Raw genomic sequence first — 14,121 nt, forward strand, 5'->3', positions numbered from 1 at the left:
CACGAAGGGGGCAGCGCCACGGTCCGGAGCATGAGCAAGGCACGGCCGGGGCCCTTGGTGGCCGGGTGGAAGGCCGCTCACCTGCTGCGAGCCCCGGCCTAATCTCATGCGAGCTGGGCGGGCGGCCCAAGGCTGACAGGAACCCCGAGGAGAAGGGGACACCTGCTCCCTCTCCCCCCGACCTCCCTTCCTCCCAGGTCTGCCAGACGGTGCTGTATTGGGGGCCTCCAAGCAGCCCAGGCCCCCGCGATGATATTTAATTAATTAACTTTAAGATATGCTACAACGGCGTATGTTACGCCGGGTACAGCTAGTGATTTTAAAAACGCTTCTCCCCTCCCGGTGCAGTAACCTGTAACATCTTTCTAGGGTGTACTCCTCACCCTTTAACAATGAGGACTAGCCACTTTAAAGAGAGAGAGAGAGAGTGTCATCAATCTGGGGAGAGGGTGCAATCCTTGATGTTTCTGACACCAACGTAAATCTTTTTTTTTTTAATAATTTTGTGTTCCTATCAGGTCCTGGCTGAGCTGAAGGAGTACGCCACGGAGGTGGACGTGGACTTCGTGCGCAAAGCCGTGCGGGCCATCGGGCGATGCGCCATTAAGGTTGAGGCAAGTGAGAGTCCCATCTTTCTCACTTTTCCCAGCATCTGGTGTTGCAGTTCACCATCCTGCTCGTCCGTTTCGGGTGGCCGGGTGGCGGCTAGCAACGTCCGGAGCTGTGGCAGCGTTTGCTTTTGCTTGCTTGTTCATTTATGACATTTCTGCCCAGCTCTGTAGCCAGAAAAGGTTCTCTGGGCGATTTACAAAAATGAATATTAAAGACCGTCGCTGCCTTTCAGGCTTACAAACGAAGGGTCAGTTCACACAACATTTATTTATTTATTTATTTATTGCATTTCTATACCACCCAACAGCCGGAGCTCTTTGGGCGGTTCACAAAAATTAAAACCATTCAAAGTATAAAACAACAGTATAAAACCATAATATAAAACACAATATAAAAGCTCAACCAGATAAAAACAGCAGCAATGCAAAATTACAAATTTAAAACACCATGTTAAAATGTATTTATAGATTGTTAAAATGTTGGGAGAATAAAAAGGTCTTCACCTGGCGTCTAAAAGCATATAATGCAGGTGCCAAGCGAACCTCCTTAGGGAGCTCGTTCCACAGCCGGGGTGCCACAGCAGAGAAGGCCCTGCTCCTGGTAGCCACCTGCCTCACTTCCTTTGGCAGGGGCTCGCGGAGAGGGACCCCTGAGGATGACCTTAGGGTCCGGGCAGGTACATACAGGAGGAGGCGTTCCTTCAGATAGCCTGGCCCCAAGCCGTTTAGGGCTTTAAATGTTAATACCAGCACTTTGAATCGGGCCCGGGCCTGGACTGTTTCTCTATGGTGATGAACTCCACGGTGGAGTTTTTACACCACCGTTGAGAAACGTTTTGACTGCTTTTTACTGCTTTTAAATTATATATTGTTTTAACTTGGATCATTTATTTATTTATTTATTTATTTAGGATATTTCTATACCGCTCCCCATTGAAAAATTTCGGAGCGGCGCGCAAGATAAAATGGAAATAAAAACGGAATAAAACAGTTAAAACAAAATTTTAAAAGAAGCAAAAACAGAGATTCAAGGCTGCGTATTAAGGAAAGGCTTCTTGGAATGAAGATGTTTTCAGGATCGCGGTTTAATTTGTTTTTAACTGTGCATATTTATTGTTTTATACTGTGTTTTTATCTGTACGCCGCTCTGAGACCTTAATGATATAGGGCAGGATAGAAATGTTTAAAATAAATAAATAAATGTGTTGTCTGGAGGGAAAACTCCACCCCACAGTGGAGGTTTTTTTTTGGGGGGGGGGGAACACTCCACGCTGAATATCAACACTGTGCAGAGAAGAGTTCCTGCACAACCGTTGTGTTGTGTGTTGTGTGGAGGGCTCTGTAGAGTTTCCCGTAGGGTTGAGTAGACTTTTCCCACTGGCTACAGAGTTCCCCGGCAAGAGCGGCAAAAGGAGCGAGTCCCGCTCTAGGAGAGCCACTGGGATTGTGCGTGTGTTTTTCAGCAATGGCTGATGGGATACCATCGGGAGGACTGGGGGAGGAGAGAGGGCGGAGGAACTGTCCATCAAACGTCACGTTGGCTTTTACTCAACCCCACGGGAGCCCACAGTCACACAACGCTGGAGTTAGAACATGTGTGGTGGAGCACGCCCTACAAACTCGACGTCTGAGTGGGGTTTTCCCACTGCATAGAGAAACGTGTTGCCTGAACTGAGCCTCAAAGCCATGACGTGAAAGGAGACGGGATTGGGAGGGAGGGAGGGGCAAGTAGCTTGCGTCCCTGACCCCGGTGCATTGGACCAGGGTTGGTGTGAATCTGTTGCAGAGAAAAACGAAACGTTGCGGCCTTTAGGCACCTGAAAGGTGAACAGCTTTAGGGCTCCCACTTTCATTGGTCTGCGGTCCCGTCATAAGGGTACCTGAAATGTTATCCTCAGGGGGCAGGGATGTATTCTGCTTTAGACGCAGAACGGGGGACGGTGCAGAAAAGGGCGACGAAAATGACCCAAGGGGCTTCCATCATAATCGTGGGAAAAGGCGTGATGTGAGGGCTGGTTCCAGGCCTGAGTTAGGGGACGAAGCTTTATTGGACCGGCGCGTCTCCTCTGCTTTGTCCGTCTTTACAGCAATCCGCCGAGCGTTGCGTGAGCACACTCCTGGATCTCATCCAGACGAAGGTCAACTATGTGGTCCAGGAAGCCATTGTTGTCATCCGGGACATCTTCCGCAAGTATCCCAATAAGTAAGTGTTGTGACACATCAGGGGAAGCCCCTGCCGCCGACGTAGCACCCCTGATCGGCCAGTCACGGGTCACCCCTGGCCGGGGCTCCCCCAGTGGTGGTGGTGGGACGCTGCCCATTTCCCCCCCTGCTGCTCGGCTGGACTGTGTCCGCCTTGGTATATCAGGTACGAGAGCATCATCGCCACCCTGTGCGAGAACCTGGACTCTCTGGATGAGCCGGACGCCCGAGCGGCCATGATCTGGATCGTGGGCGAATACGCAGAGAGGATCGACAACGCGGACGAGCTCCTGGAAAGCTTCCTGGAGGGATTCCATGACGAAAGCACCCAGGTAAAAGAAATGTCTTGCGTCGCTCCAGGAGCAGACGGGAGCCCTGCTTTTTCACGGCACAGGTGTGAACCCGTGAACTGTGGATTGTCCCTGGGTCGTTTCACCAGGCCGCGGAGGCGGTGAGCAAGGTCAACGCCCGCTAGCCTCTTTACACGCCAGCACTGCAGTGCCGCAGAGGCCTTTGGGATACAGGGGGGGGAGGAGGGCGAAGGAGGAGGGAAGCAAGCAACCTGGGAATTGAGAAAACAAACCACGGTTTGTTCCATCGTCTGCCAGGCAAATAGTGGGTAACGCCACATATAAATGAATAAAACATGGCTTAAATAAACCATGGGTCAGCGTTATGTGCGAAACGGGCCGTGAGTCATATTCTATGACTACGGAGCCCACTCAGTCATTTGGGCTGGGGTTTTTTTTGTGGGGGGGTTTCTCCTCTACGCTCTACAGAAGCTATTAAGGGCTCCTAAAATCAATTCCTGGGGATGGAAACCGGGTCAGAAGCCTCCCCAGATGGCCATGCCCCCTTCCTCGCATCCCAGGGCGATTTCCGCGCCCCCTTCCCCCGACCGCCCCCTCGTTTGGTGGTCTGACGTGCTTTTGCGCAACCCCTTCCCCGTTCTCAAAGCTCGCAATGACTCTCCTGAGGCCGAGTTTTGCTGCCGATAAGAGCTTTAACAGGAAACCACGCTGGTACGTTTGGCTCCACCACTTTTGCATCTGGCCACGCCCGCTGCTGGGACTCGCGCTCCCCCCCCCCCCCGGAGCTTCTCCGCGGTGGGGTTTGGCCCTCGGGCCGAAAGCGGTTCCCCACCCCCGGTCTAAAACTCTCCCCCTCGCCTTCAGGTCCAGCTCACCCTCCTGACAGCCATCGTGAAGCTGTTCTTGAAGAAGCCGTCCGAAACGCAGGAGCTGGTCCAGCAGGTCTTGAGCCTGGCCACGCAGGTAAGCCCCCGCACCGCTTGCCGCCCCCCCCCTCAGGTGAGGGAGCTAACCGGGGCGGGTGGGGGAGGTAGCAGTGAACCCGCTCCAGGTTTCAGTCAGAACTCTAAAGGAGCTATTCAGGGTGCGGAGGTTCATCTCAGCAAGGGGCATGCTGCAGGGGATGATGGGGGTTGCAATCCTACGCACCTGCAGGTGCGCCAGATTGCAGAAGGCTGCTCTGATCAGCTGCTTGGGACGGAGGAATTGGCAAGACCCCCTTGTATATTGGCCTGTGCCGATAAAGAGGTCAGCCCTGTCCGGGACAGTCGCTTGGTCTCTCTCGATCCTTTTATCTCCACCTTCTGTTCTCTAATTAAAAAAGAAAAAAAAACACCTTGAATTATAGAATCCATTTTACCGTATTATTTATTTATTGCACTTCTATACCGCTCCCATAGCCAGGGCTCTCTGGGCGGTTTACAGAAATTCTAAAATTGAGATAAAAACAAGTATACAAAATTTAAAATGTTTAAAACACATAAAGCATTAAAAACCGTTAAAAAAAACTAAACATGTGGGTAATTAGGATGTGCCGCCGTATGCCTGGGCAAAGAGGAAAGTCTTAACCTGGCGCCGGAAAGATAGCAGCGTTGGTGCCAGGTGAGCCTCGTCACGGAGAGCGTTCCACAGTCTGGGGGCCACCACCGGAAAGGCCCTGTCCCTCGTTGCCACACTCCGAGCCTCTCTTGGAGTAGGCACCTGGAGGAGGACCTTAGATGTTGAACGTAGTGACCGGGTATATTCACGTCGGGAGAGGCATTCCCTCAGGTATTGTGGTCCCAAGCCGTGTAAGACTTTATAGGTCAAAACCAGCACCTTGAATTGGGCTCGGAAACATACAGGCAGCCAGTGCCAGCGGACCAGAGCAGGTGTTATATGGTTGAACCTTCTGGTTCCCGAAATCAATCTCAAATCAAAATGTGAGATGCTTTTGGGGAGCGAGGGGACGGAACGTCCGAAGGCTCCGCTTGGAACCTCTACGTTCACGGTCCTTGGGCCCTCCCGCACTTCACTCTCCGTGTCTGCTTTAGATTGCAAGCTCCGTGGGGCAGAGACTGATCAGGGGATGTTTCCTTTTTCTTTATTTTCACGGAAGAAAGTTGGGGAAAGCCCCCGCGTCAAACAGAGATGGCGGAACCTGGAAATGAAAATGAACCGGGGGGGGGGGGTTCTGTGCTTCTCTTCGCCTTTAGGACTCTGATAATCCGGACCTGCGCGACCGCGGCTACATCTACTGGCGCCTCCTCTCCACCGACCCCGTCACGGCCAAAGAGGTGGTCTTGTCGGAGAAGCCCCTGATCTCCGAAGAGACCGACCTGATCGAGCCCACCCTGTTGGACGAGCTCATTTGCCACATTGGCTCGCTGGCCTCCGTGTACCACAAGCCTCCCAACGCCTTCGTGGAGGGCAGCCACGGGATCCATCGCAAGCATTTGCCCATCCACCACGGAAGGTAAAGGACGCCTGGGCCGGCTCCGCTGGACGGCCTCCGCTTCTGGAACGCCCATCCCAAGCGGGGTCGCCTGCCGTCTTAAACCCGGAGCCTGATCCGCTCCGGACTCTCACTGAACAGATCCAACGGTACCTGTACGATGGGTTTGGTTTCCGATTCGGAGTCAGACTCGGAGACAGAACTTGAAGGCAGAGAGCAGGGGAGGAAATTCCCCAAGGCTCTCCAGCAGTCAAGGAGGAATCTTCCCAGGAACTTATCAGACAGGAGGCCCAGGCGCAGAGATCTTTGTCAGAGGGGGAGGGAGCATCGGAATTCACAGATCCCAGAGTCCACCATAGGGTTAGGCGGGGGTTGTTGAGAGAAGGTGGGAGGCGATCCGCCAGACCAGCTGCACGTCAGAAGTTGGGTCAAGAGGACCCTCCCTGAAGGAGTAGTCCAGTAAAACCTGGTTGGGCACGACAGGCAACTGTCCCATTTGGTTGAGAGGCAGCTGCTTTGTTCGGCTAGCTCACATTCCTGGATCCGAGGTCGGAGACCGCGCTTTGACCTCGGACCCAGGAGTCCCGAGTTCCCCGCTCCCTCTCCCCTCCTCCCAGCTGGTGTGGACAGAGCCCTACGGGCAGGGAGGGCACTGTGGAAGCAGGGAGACAAGCCGTTTCCAGCCCTCCCCTTCCCCGATGCCTCCGCTCGATGGGCGAAAAAGCCCGTCTAGCACAAATTCAGAGCTTCTTTTGCTCGGCTCTGGATACTCGTAACTCCCCGAGAGGATCTAGGGCAGATCCGAACGGATTGTCCCCGCAGTCTTTCAGCAGGGCTGGCGGAACGGCCCCCCTTCTCCGTCTCATCCCCTCTCGGTGCAGCCTGCTGGAACGCCGTGTCACTTCGCACATGCGCTGCGCCGGCGTGTTCCCTACAGGGGTCCCGAGGCCACGCAAAGTTAGCTCTGAGCCTCTTGCAGGAGAAGGTCTCCTGTGTCGCCGCCTCTCCTCTCAATGCACCCGGTTTAATGCTTCCTTTGTGTGTGTGTCTCGTGTTCCCCCCCCCCCCCCCCAGTACTGATGCAGGGGACAGCCCGGTGGGGACCACAGCCGCGCCGAACCTGGAGCAGCCGCAGGTGATCCCGTCCCAGGGAGACCTGCTCGGCGACCTCTTGAACCTCGACCTCGGCCCGCCCGTCAACGTGCCCCAAGTCTCGTCCATGCAAATGGGGGCCGTGGATCTCCTTGGAGGGGGTCTGGACAGCCTGGTGAGTGGGACCGTGAAGCGTTTCGCTTTCCCCCCGGGGCGGCTTGAAGCGATGCCGGCAGAGCCCCCCCCCCGACGCCCACGTCCCCGCTGTTACCTCTGATCGGACACAACTGTGAGGGTTGGGGACGGCTGTAGTAGACGGGTTGTGCGAAGTGAACCATGGATCCAACTCTGTCGCAGAGAAGTTGATACGCTTTACGTTTGGGGAAGCCCTGCAGGCCGGGGAGTCTTTGCATGTCGTGCCACGGGAATCTTCCCGACTCACTTCAGCAGACATGCCCGAAGGAGACCATGAAGCAAAATCCTGCTTGGTCAGGTTTGAGGTCTTCACCTCCCCTTCCGCTTCCCTGCTTTAGTAGGATGACAGAAATCGGTAGCAGACGCGCACGCCCAGCTTTTGAGATCTAAGAAGCACCGTTCTGCATTTGCAGTCCTCCTCGGGCCATGAGGACTAGGAACGTTGCGTGTGCGCGTGTGTTAAAAGACAGCTGCGATTTCCAGGAGGCTGGAACGGAGCGCCCCGTCGCCCGCTCCGCCCCTCCTGCAGAGCTGTAATCGCGTAGGCAACGCTGTTTCAGTCCTGAAATCTGGCATGGTGGCTGCAGCGCAACTCGGGGAACAATTTGTCGCTCATTGGCGAGTGGATGAACACTCCCGGCTGCCCCGGTCTCCACAGCGTAGCTCCGCCTTGCTTGTCTCTCATCCCAGATGCTCCACGTCCCTCACGTAACATTGCAGGACCTTGGCAGGGAGTCGCCCGCCTTCTCTTTGCCTCTGGAGAGGAACAGCCGGGCGCCTGGAGTTACACTGCGTGACGCCGAGCAGGGTCTGCTTTCCGCTGGGATGGAGGCTCCGGGCGGCCGCTCTTCAGCTGCGGCGCCTCTGCAGTGGGAACTGAGCCAAGAGACGCCAATCAAACGGGGCGGCCCAGGGCCTGCCGCTCCAGGCTCAGGCGGCCGTCTGATAGACTCTTCCAGAGGCTGGCGGCCGACCCATCGGGGAGGGCGATTTCAAGGCCGGCCTCTCGCGGAACGGCAGATGAGGCCGTAAACCTTGACAGCAGCAGATAATGGAATACTTTTCCGTGTGCTACCCTCTCCGCATCCCCGCATGTGGAAAATCAGCACGGCAGGGGAAAGGGTTCCGTTCCAACCTTCGCCCCGACGCGCTTGGGGATTTTTATGCGGGGATGATATATATCATTTCTTTCCCGTGGTCCAAAGTGGTACACTTGAGACCCAGGTTGCGATGGCCTCATCTGCCATTTGTGAGAACGCCCCGTTTCAGGAGCTGGAAATAGCAATATCCTCTCTTGCGCGAAACGAATCTTGAATGCTCAGCCAGGCGGAGAAGGACTTGCTTCTACAACCTGGCTAAGTCATTGAAGTGGTCGCGTACTAGCCTTTCTCAACCTGGTGCACTTTGCCAGTGGTGTACTTCAACTCCCATCATCCCTCAGGGATGATGGGAGTTGTAGTCCAATGCTGCCAGAGCGTGCCAGGCTGGGAAAGGCTAGTGCCCGTGCCCTGTTTGTGGGTTTGACCACTGTGTGAACAGAGTGCAGGGCTAGATGGGTCCTCGGTCTTATCCAGCACGGGTCTTCTTATGTTCTCATGCGCCGTTCTTCACAAAACGCAGAGTTAGACTATGGAATTTACTTCCCCAAGATGTAGTGATGGCCACCAATTCGGATGGCTGTAAGAGGGGATTGGACAAATTTTTGGAGAATAAGGCTATCTGTGGCTTAGACTGTCCTTCAGTTGTGTTGGATTACAACTCCCATAATGAAGGGATTATGGGAAGTGCAGTCCAAGACATCTGGGCGGCGCCGGGTTGGAAGGAGGCTGCCCTAGAGTTCCTGGCAATGGGGCCATTGAGGGCTGCTCAAACTCTCCCTGGTTCATCAAGACCTGCAGCACACGGGGCGGGGGAAGAACTCTACCCGCGCGCACGTGAAAGAGAGCGCAAGCGTTGGAGCCAAGAAACCTCGATTTGTGTCTTTCAAGGTTGGCTTCCCAGCCTGTGGCTCTTTCCGCAATCGTCTCGGCAGCGGAGCCGATGAAAGCAGATAAAAACATCTGGCTCTATTATGTAGAATTATTCACAAGCAGAGTTGAAGCCGCTCCCTACGAGGAGCGAGCTCACCGCCTGACGGGGTTCTGCTTTCTCTCCCTCCTCCACTCCTTCTCATTTCATCGGGGGATCACTCCCAATAGCCCCCAGGGGCCCTCTCTGCTTTTCACACGGCTGGAAATGAACCTGATGGGCCTGGGAACCTTCTTTCTCTCTCTCTCTCTCTGTCCCTGTTGTATTGGGCCTGCCTTGGCCACATGCTCTGGGCTGGCTCATGCCCAGAAAGGCAGTCATAAATCCAAAAGTGCCAGTCGCTGCCCGTGATGGCCTCTGCGAGAGGAAGTCGCAATGCCTAAGTGCTGAAATGTTGTATCCTCCCGCAAGGTAGGGTACATGCTTAGATTGAACGAGCACCTTGAATCGGGCTCATAACCAGGCAGGTTATTTATATACCGCCCCATAGCTGAAGCTTTCTGGGCAGTTTACAAAAGTTTTGACGTTGCAGCTTGGGATTATTTATTTATTTATTTATTTATTATTTTATTGCATTTTTATACCGCCCCATAGCTGAAGCTGCCTGGGCGGTTTACAGAAGTTAAAAACCGTAAACGTTAAAAAGAAATATACAAAGTTTAAAAACATAAAAAGCATAAAAATGACAGTATCCGTATAAAAGCAGCTATTCCGGGGTCTGTTAAAAAGAAACAAACTCAGCATATGTTGTTAAATGCCTGGGAGAAGAGAAAGTTCTTAACCTGGCACTGAAAAAATAACAATGTTGCGCCAGGCGAGCCTTGTCGGGGAGATCATTCCATAATTGGGGGGCCACCACTGAAAAGGCCCTCTCCCGTGTTGCCAGAGTGGGTCCGTTATTCAGGGCAGGGCCATTACAACTGTCAACGCGCACATGGGGGCGTATCGTTTTGCGCCCTTCCCAGTTCAGTTTCCCTCTCCGCCGGTGGACTTCTTTGGGGGATTTCGGACTTGCGGCTGTCTCTGTCCTCACGGTGTCGGTGTTCCTTCTGGGCGCCCGGTTCCCCTCCTGGCGAAGGGACAGGTTGGGTGGAGCTGCAGCACTTTTTTGGGGGGGTACTGCAACGTTCCTTATTTCCTGGCACCTGACAACTGAGCAGAAATGAACTCTGCCTTTCTCTCCCCATCCCTCCCTCCGTCTCTCTTTCTCTTCCTCTCCTCTTTTCTCTCTTGCAGCTTGGCAGTGACCTTGGCGGGGGAATTGGAGGCAGCCCTGCAGTAAGTGTCCTCTGGTCTTTTCTTCTCCCTTTCAATTTTATTTTATTTATTTATTTGCAAATGAGACTACCGTGCTCCTCTGGTACCCTTCCCGGCCTGACCCTCATCCATGCGTTCTCCGGACACGGCCCACCGTCGAGGACACTCAAGAGTGCCAGGCAAAGACGGCCAATCCGGTTGTGAACCTGGACATTTAGGGCGGGCCGCAATTTCGGCCATCCTTTTCACCAGAGATACCCCGGAAGGCGGGTGGTTTGTTAACGAGGTGTTGCCTTGGAACTGCAAAGCCAGTTGGAGCAAAGTAGGGGTTACGCAGGATTCGCGCAAAGTGCCGGAGCGTCTGGGTTGAATCTGGCTCGCCTATTAATTTCCTGGTTCCGAGAACAAGCATGCCGATGCTGGTCCAGTGGAGATGCGTTTTCAAAGCGTGTTGGGCCTCGGGCCTCACTGTCCCGTCTCCCGCACATTGGGGTACATTGCTCTATGCTGGGCGTTTGACCCCAGATCTCACAGCATCTGGTCTGGCTTGGTCCAGACCTCCTTCGATCCCACAAATGGTGCCCCCTTCCACTGATGAATATGCACCTGGCTTCGACAACCCTCATAGCTCAGGAGTGCAGAACGTCTTTCATCCCGGGGGCCAGATTTCATTTCAGAGAAGGCCTCGGGGGCCGCATTCCAGTGGTGGGCGGAGCCAAAAATGCCAACCTATTGCAGCTTAAGACTCTTCTGTCCTTCGTAGCGGCATTTCGGCCTTTTAGATTGGGGGTGGGCGGCAGGAAACTACGAAACGATTGGGGGTTGGGCTGGGAGGGCGTGGCCCACTGGGGAATCCAGTAGAGGCTGGTGGCTCCGATTTCAGTGGGGCTATACATCCATTCTGGTTCTCAGTCTGAACCTGCCAGAACTCTAAAGGAGCACTCCAAGGTGAGGAACCTATTTTGGAGAGCGCTCCTTTACGAGTTCTGGCTGGTTTGCACCGAATCCTAAAATGGATTTGCCGCCCCAATGAAGTCGGAGCCACCAGCCTTCACTGTCTGCACCCCCTGCCATAGCTGAAGGGTGTGGATGGCCCTGTCGTCCCTGTTAAAGGACAGCCCAGGCGGGAAAGACCCCCTCTGCCATCGGAGTACATGATGCCAGGCCACAGAAGCTAATAGTCCGTCTCGCTAGTAAGACTGCTTCGGACGCTGGGATGATCTTGGCCGCCCTGGGTTTTTGCACCTGTGTCGTCCCTTTGAATTCATAGAATCCTAGAACACTAGAGTTGCAAGGGGCCTATGAGCCCATCGAGTCCAACCCCCTGTTCAACGGAGGAATCCACCTCTAAGCATCCTTGACGGAGGGCTGTCCAGCTGCCTCTCGTGTGCAAGTATTGCAGCATGTGCTCCAGAGCGCAAGATTCGCTTCAGCTGGGCAACCTTGCGCACAAACCCAAGAAGATGTGGGGGGGCGCTATTCGTGGTGGTTCCGAGGACGATTGCGCGGTAGAGGACACGGGCTTTGATTGCGGGGGGTTACCCCACAGAGCGCGTGGACACGCAAATGCATTCTCTAGCGCCCCTGGCTGTTCAGCCCAATGCTAGCAAAAGAGTTTCGAGAGATTTGAGATATTCGAGATCTTGGTTGGTTTAATGATCGGCCGCTCACCGGACGCGGCCTGTTCTCCTTCCCTGAGGCCCAGTTTTGGGTAAAATGCAGGATGATGATGATGATAGCCACAATACCTGCTTCCAGGTGGGACAGACCTTCATCCCGTCCTCGGTGCCTGCGACCTTCGCCCCTTCGCCGACTCCGGCCGTGGTCAGCAGCGGACTCAATGACCTCTTTGAGCTGTCTTCCGGCATCGGCATGGCCCCCGGCGGATTCGTGGCTCCCAAGTCGGTAGGTGTGAGAAGCCCACCCGCGTGGTCTCAACGTCGGACTCCGGCGCCCGACCCCTCTCTCGGGATGCTGAGAACCAGCGGGCAGTGGAGGCTGGTGCCTCCGATGTCGGTGGAGCGGCGGATTCGCTCCAGGTTTCAGCCCGAACAGTCCAAACTCGGCAGGAGCTATCCAAGGCGGGGTCATCCCTACTGGCATTCTCTCGCCTTTCGAAAAATCTTACTGCATGAATTTCGCCTGATCGGTATTTTGAACTTTTTATACCTGGCTTTCCCGGGACTGCCGATATTTACTTTCTGGGGTTTGTTTTTGAGGTGTGTGTGAGTATATATTTCAATATTTGTGTGGCGTAGTGGCTAAAGTGTCGGACTGGGAGTCGGGAGATCCGGGTTCTAGTCCCCGCTCGGCCATGGGTGACTTTGGGCCAGTCACAGACTCTCAGCCCAGCCCACCTCACAGGGTTCTTGTTGTTGCGAGGATAAAGTGGAGAGGAAGAGGAGGAGGATGTATGCCTCCTTGGGTTCCTTAGAGGAAAAAAAGGTGGGATATAAATGCAATAATAAATAAAATAATGTTGCTGTCCTCGTGTGGCGCAGAGTTGCAGCCGAAACTCTCCCCACGGCCTGAGTTCGATCCCAGTGGAAGCTGGTTTCAGGCAGCTGGCTTGGGTCGACTCAGCCTTCCGTCCTCCCGAGGTTGGTAAAATGAGTACCCAGTTAGCTGGGAGAAAGGGAATCACGGCCGGGGAAGGCAACGGCAAACCACCCTGCTATAAGGCCTGCCAAGAAAACTGCCGTCCCTCCCAAGAGTCAGTAATGACTCAGTGCTTGCACGAGAGGTTCCTTCCCCTTTCTTTCCTGCTGTCCTTAGCTGCTTCAAGCACCATTTGAAATGGAAACGCAAGATATAAATGTCTAAGTGCCCAATCCTATGCATGTTTAGACAGAAAAAAGGCCTACAACTCCCTGCTGTGCTGGCTGGGACATGATGGGAACTGTAAGCCTTTTTTCTGTCTAAACATGCATAGGATTGTGCCTTGAACGATAAATAAAGAAGCCCCCTTTTCCGCCTTTCCACGTAGCTCGGTTTTTATCCGGGGGAGCACTGGGAAAAGATCTCGCCCGGAGTCGCTCCGGCCTTCTGCGCTCAGCACTGACTTCCGTTTCTCGACCAACTTGCAGGTTTGGCTGCCGGCCGTGAAGGCCAAAGGGCTGGAGATCTGCGGCACCTTCAGCCACAGGCAGGGGCACATCTACATGGACATGACCCTCACCAACAAGGCCCTGCAGCACATGAGTGACTTTGCCATCCAGTTCAACAAAAACAGGTAAGGCGTCAGCCACGACGATGCCGCTTTTCGCATTTAGATCCATTGTTTCTGGGTTCCTACGTGGACGGAGGTGTGTCTCGCTCTTTCTCCGTTGACGTTTTGTTATTCATTTGTTATCCTAAATTCGGGATCGAATCCGACCATTTTATGACCGTTATATAAGATGATCTATGATGATAACGACCCGTTCTGCACCTCACGCCTGGCTCACTTGGGTTCTTTAACGCCCCCCATGAGCCACGGAACGTGCCAGGAGCCGTTTTGAGTGTGCAACCCCTGATTCGGGGGTTGCTGTGTTGTGCGAACCCGGCCACCAGGGATTATTTGAGGGTTAAACAACCTTCGCATAATCCTTGATTTGGGTGCGTGGGTGGGTTGGGGTTCTGATACGCTTCCTGTGAGCAGGCCATGGTTAACCACAGTCCTTGGAACGGGACGGTTGGGACAGGCGCGTCCTTTGATCAGAATTTCCTGGCGGTTGCACATTTCTCTGCATATGGGCCAGAAAGAACTTGAGATGAGAAACGTCCAGAGGTGGTAGAAAGTGAAACAGACAGAGCTTTCCCTTCCTGGGATGGAACCACTGCTCTGGTTCAGAAAAGGGGTTCTCGTGTTGTTTTTCATAGAATCATAGAATGGTAGATTTGAAAGGGGCCTCTAAGGCCATCGAGTCCAACCCCCAGCTCAATGCAGGAATCCGCCTTAAAGCCTCCCTGACAGATGCTTGTCCAGCTGCCTCTTGAAGGCCTCTAGTGT

General features: G+C 54.1%; 1 protein-coding gene across 1 annotated transcript in view; it reads left to right on the plus strand.

Annotated features, from left to right (window-relative positions):
- AP2B1 (adaptor related protein complex 2 subunit beta 1) overlaps positions 1 to 14,121 on the plus strand; it is a 44,102-nt gene that overhangs the window by 11,785 nt on the left and 18,196 nt on the right. The window contains exons 9-17 of the mRNA XM_063146364.1: positions 519 to 614; positions 2,699 to 2,814; positions 2,980 to 3,145; positions 3,989 to 4,087; positions 5,320 to 5,579; positions 6,633 to 6,825; positions 10,110 to 10,151; positions 11,889 to 12,035; positions 13,217 to 13,362. Of these exons, the coding sequence (XP_063002434.1) occupies positions 519 to 614; positions 2,699 to 2,814; positions 2,980 to 3,145; positions 3,989 to 4,087; positions 5,320 to 5,579; positions 6,633 to 6,825; positions 10,110 to 10,151; positions 11,889 to 12,035; positions 13,217 to 13,362 (1,265 nt within the window). The remainder of the gene's footprint in view (positions 1 to 518; positions 615 to 2,698; positions 2,815 to 2,979; positions 3,146 to 3,988; positions 4,088 to 5,319; positions 5,580 to 6,632; positions 6,826 to 10,109; positions 10,152 to 11,888; positions 12,036 to 13,216; positions 13,363 to 14,121) is intronic.

This window comes from Elgaria multicarinata, chromosome 22 (assembly GCF_023053635.1).
Source record: "Elgaria multicarinata webbii isolate HBS135686 ecotype San Diego chromosome 22, rElgMul1.1.pri, whole genome shotgun sequence".
In the NCBI taxonomy this organism is placed as follows: Eukaryota; Metazoa; Chordata; class Lepidosauria; order Squamata; family Anguidae; genus Elgaria; species Elgaria multicarinata.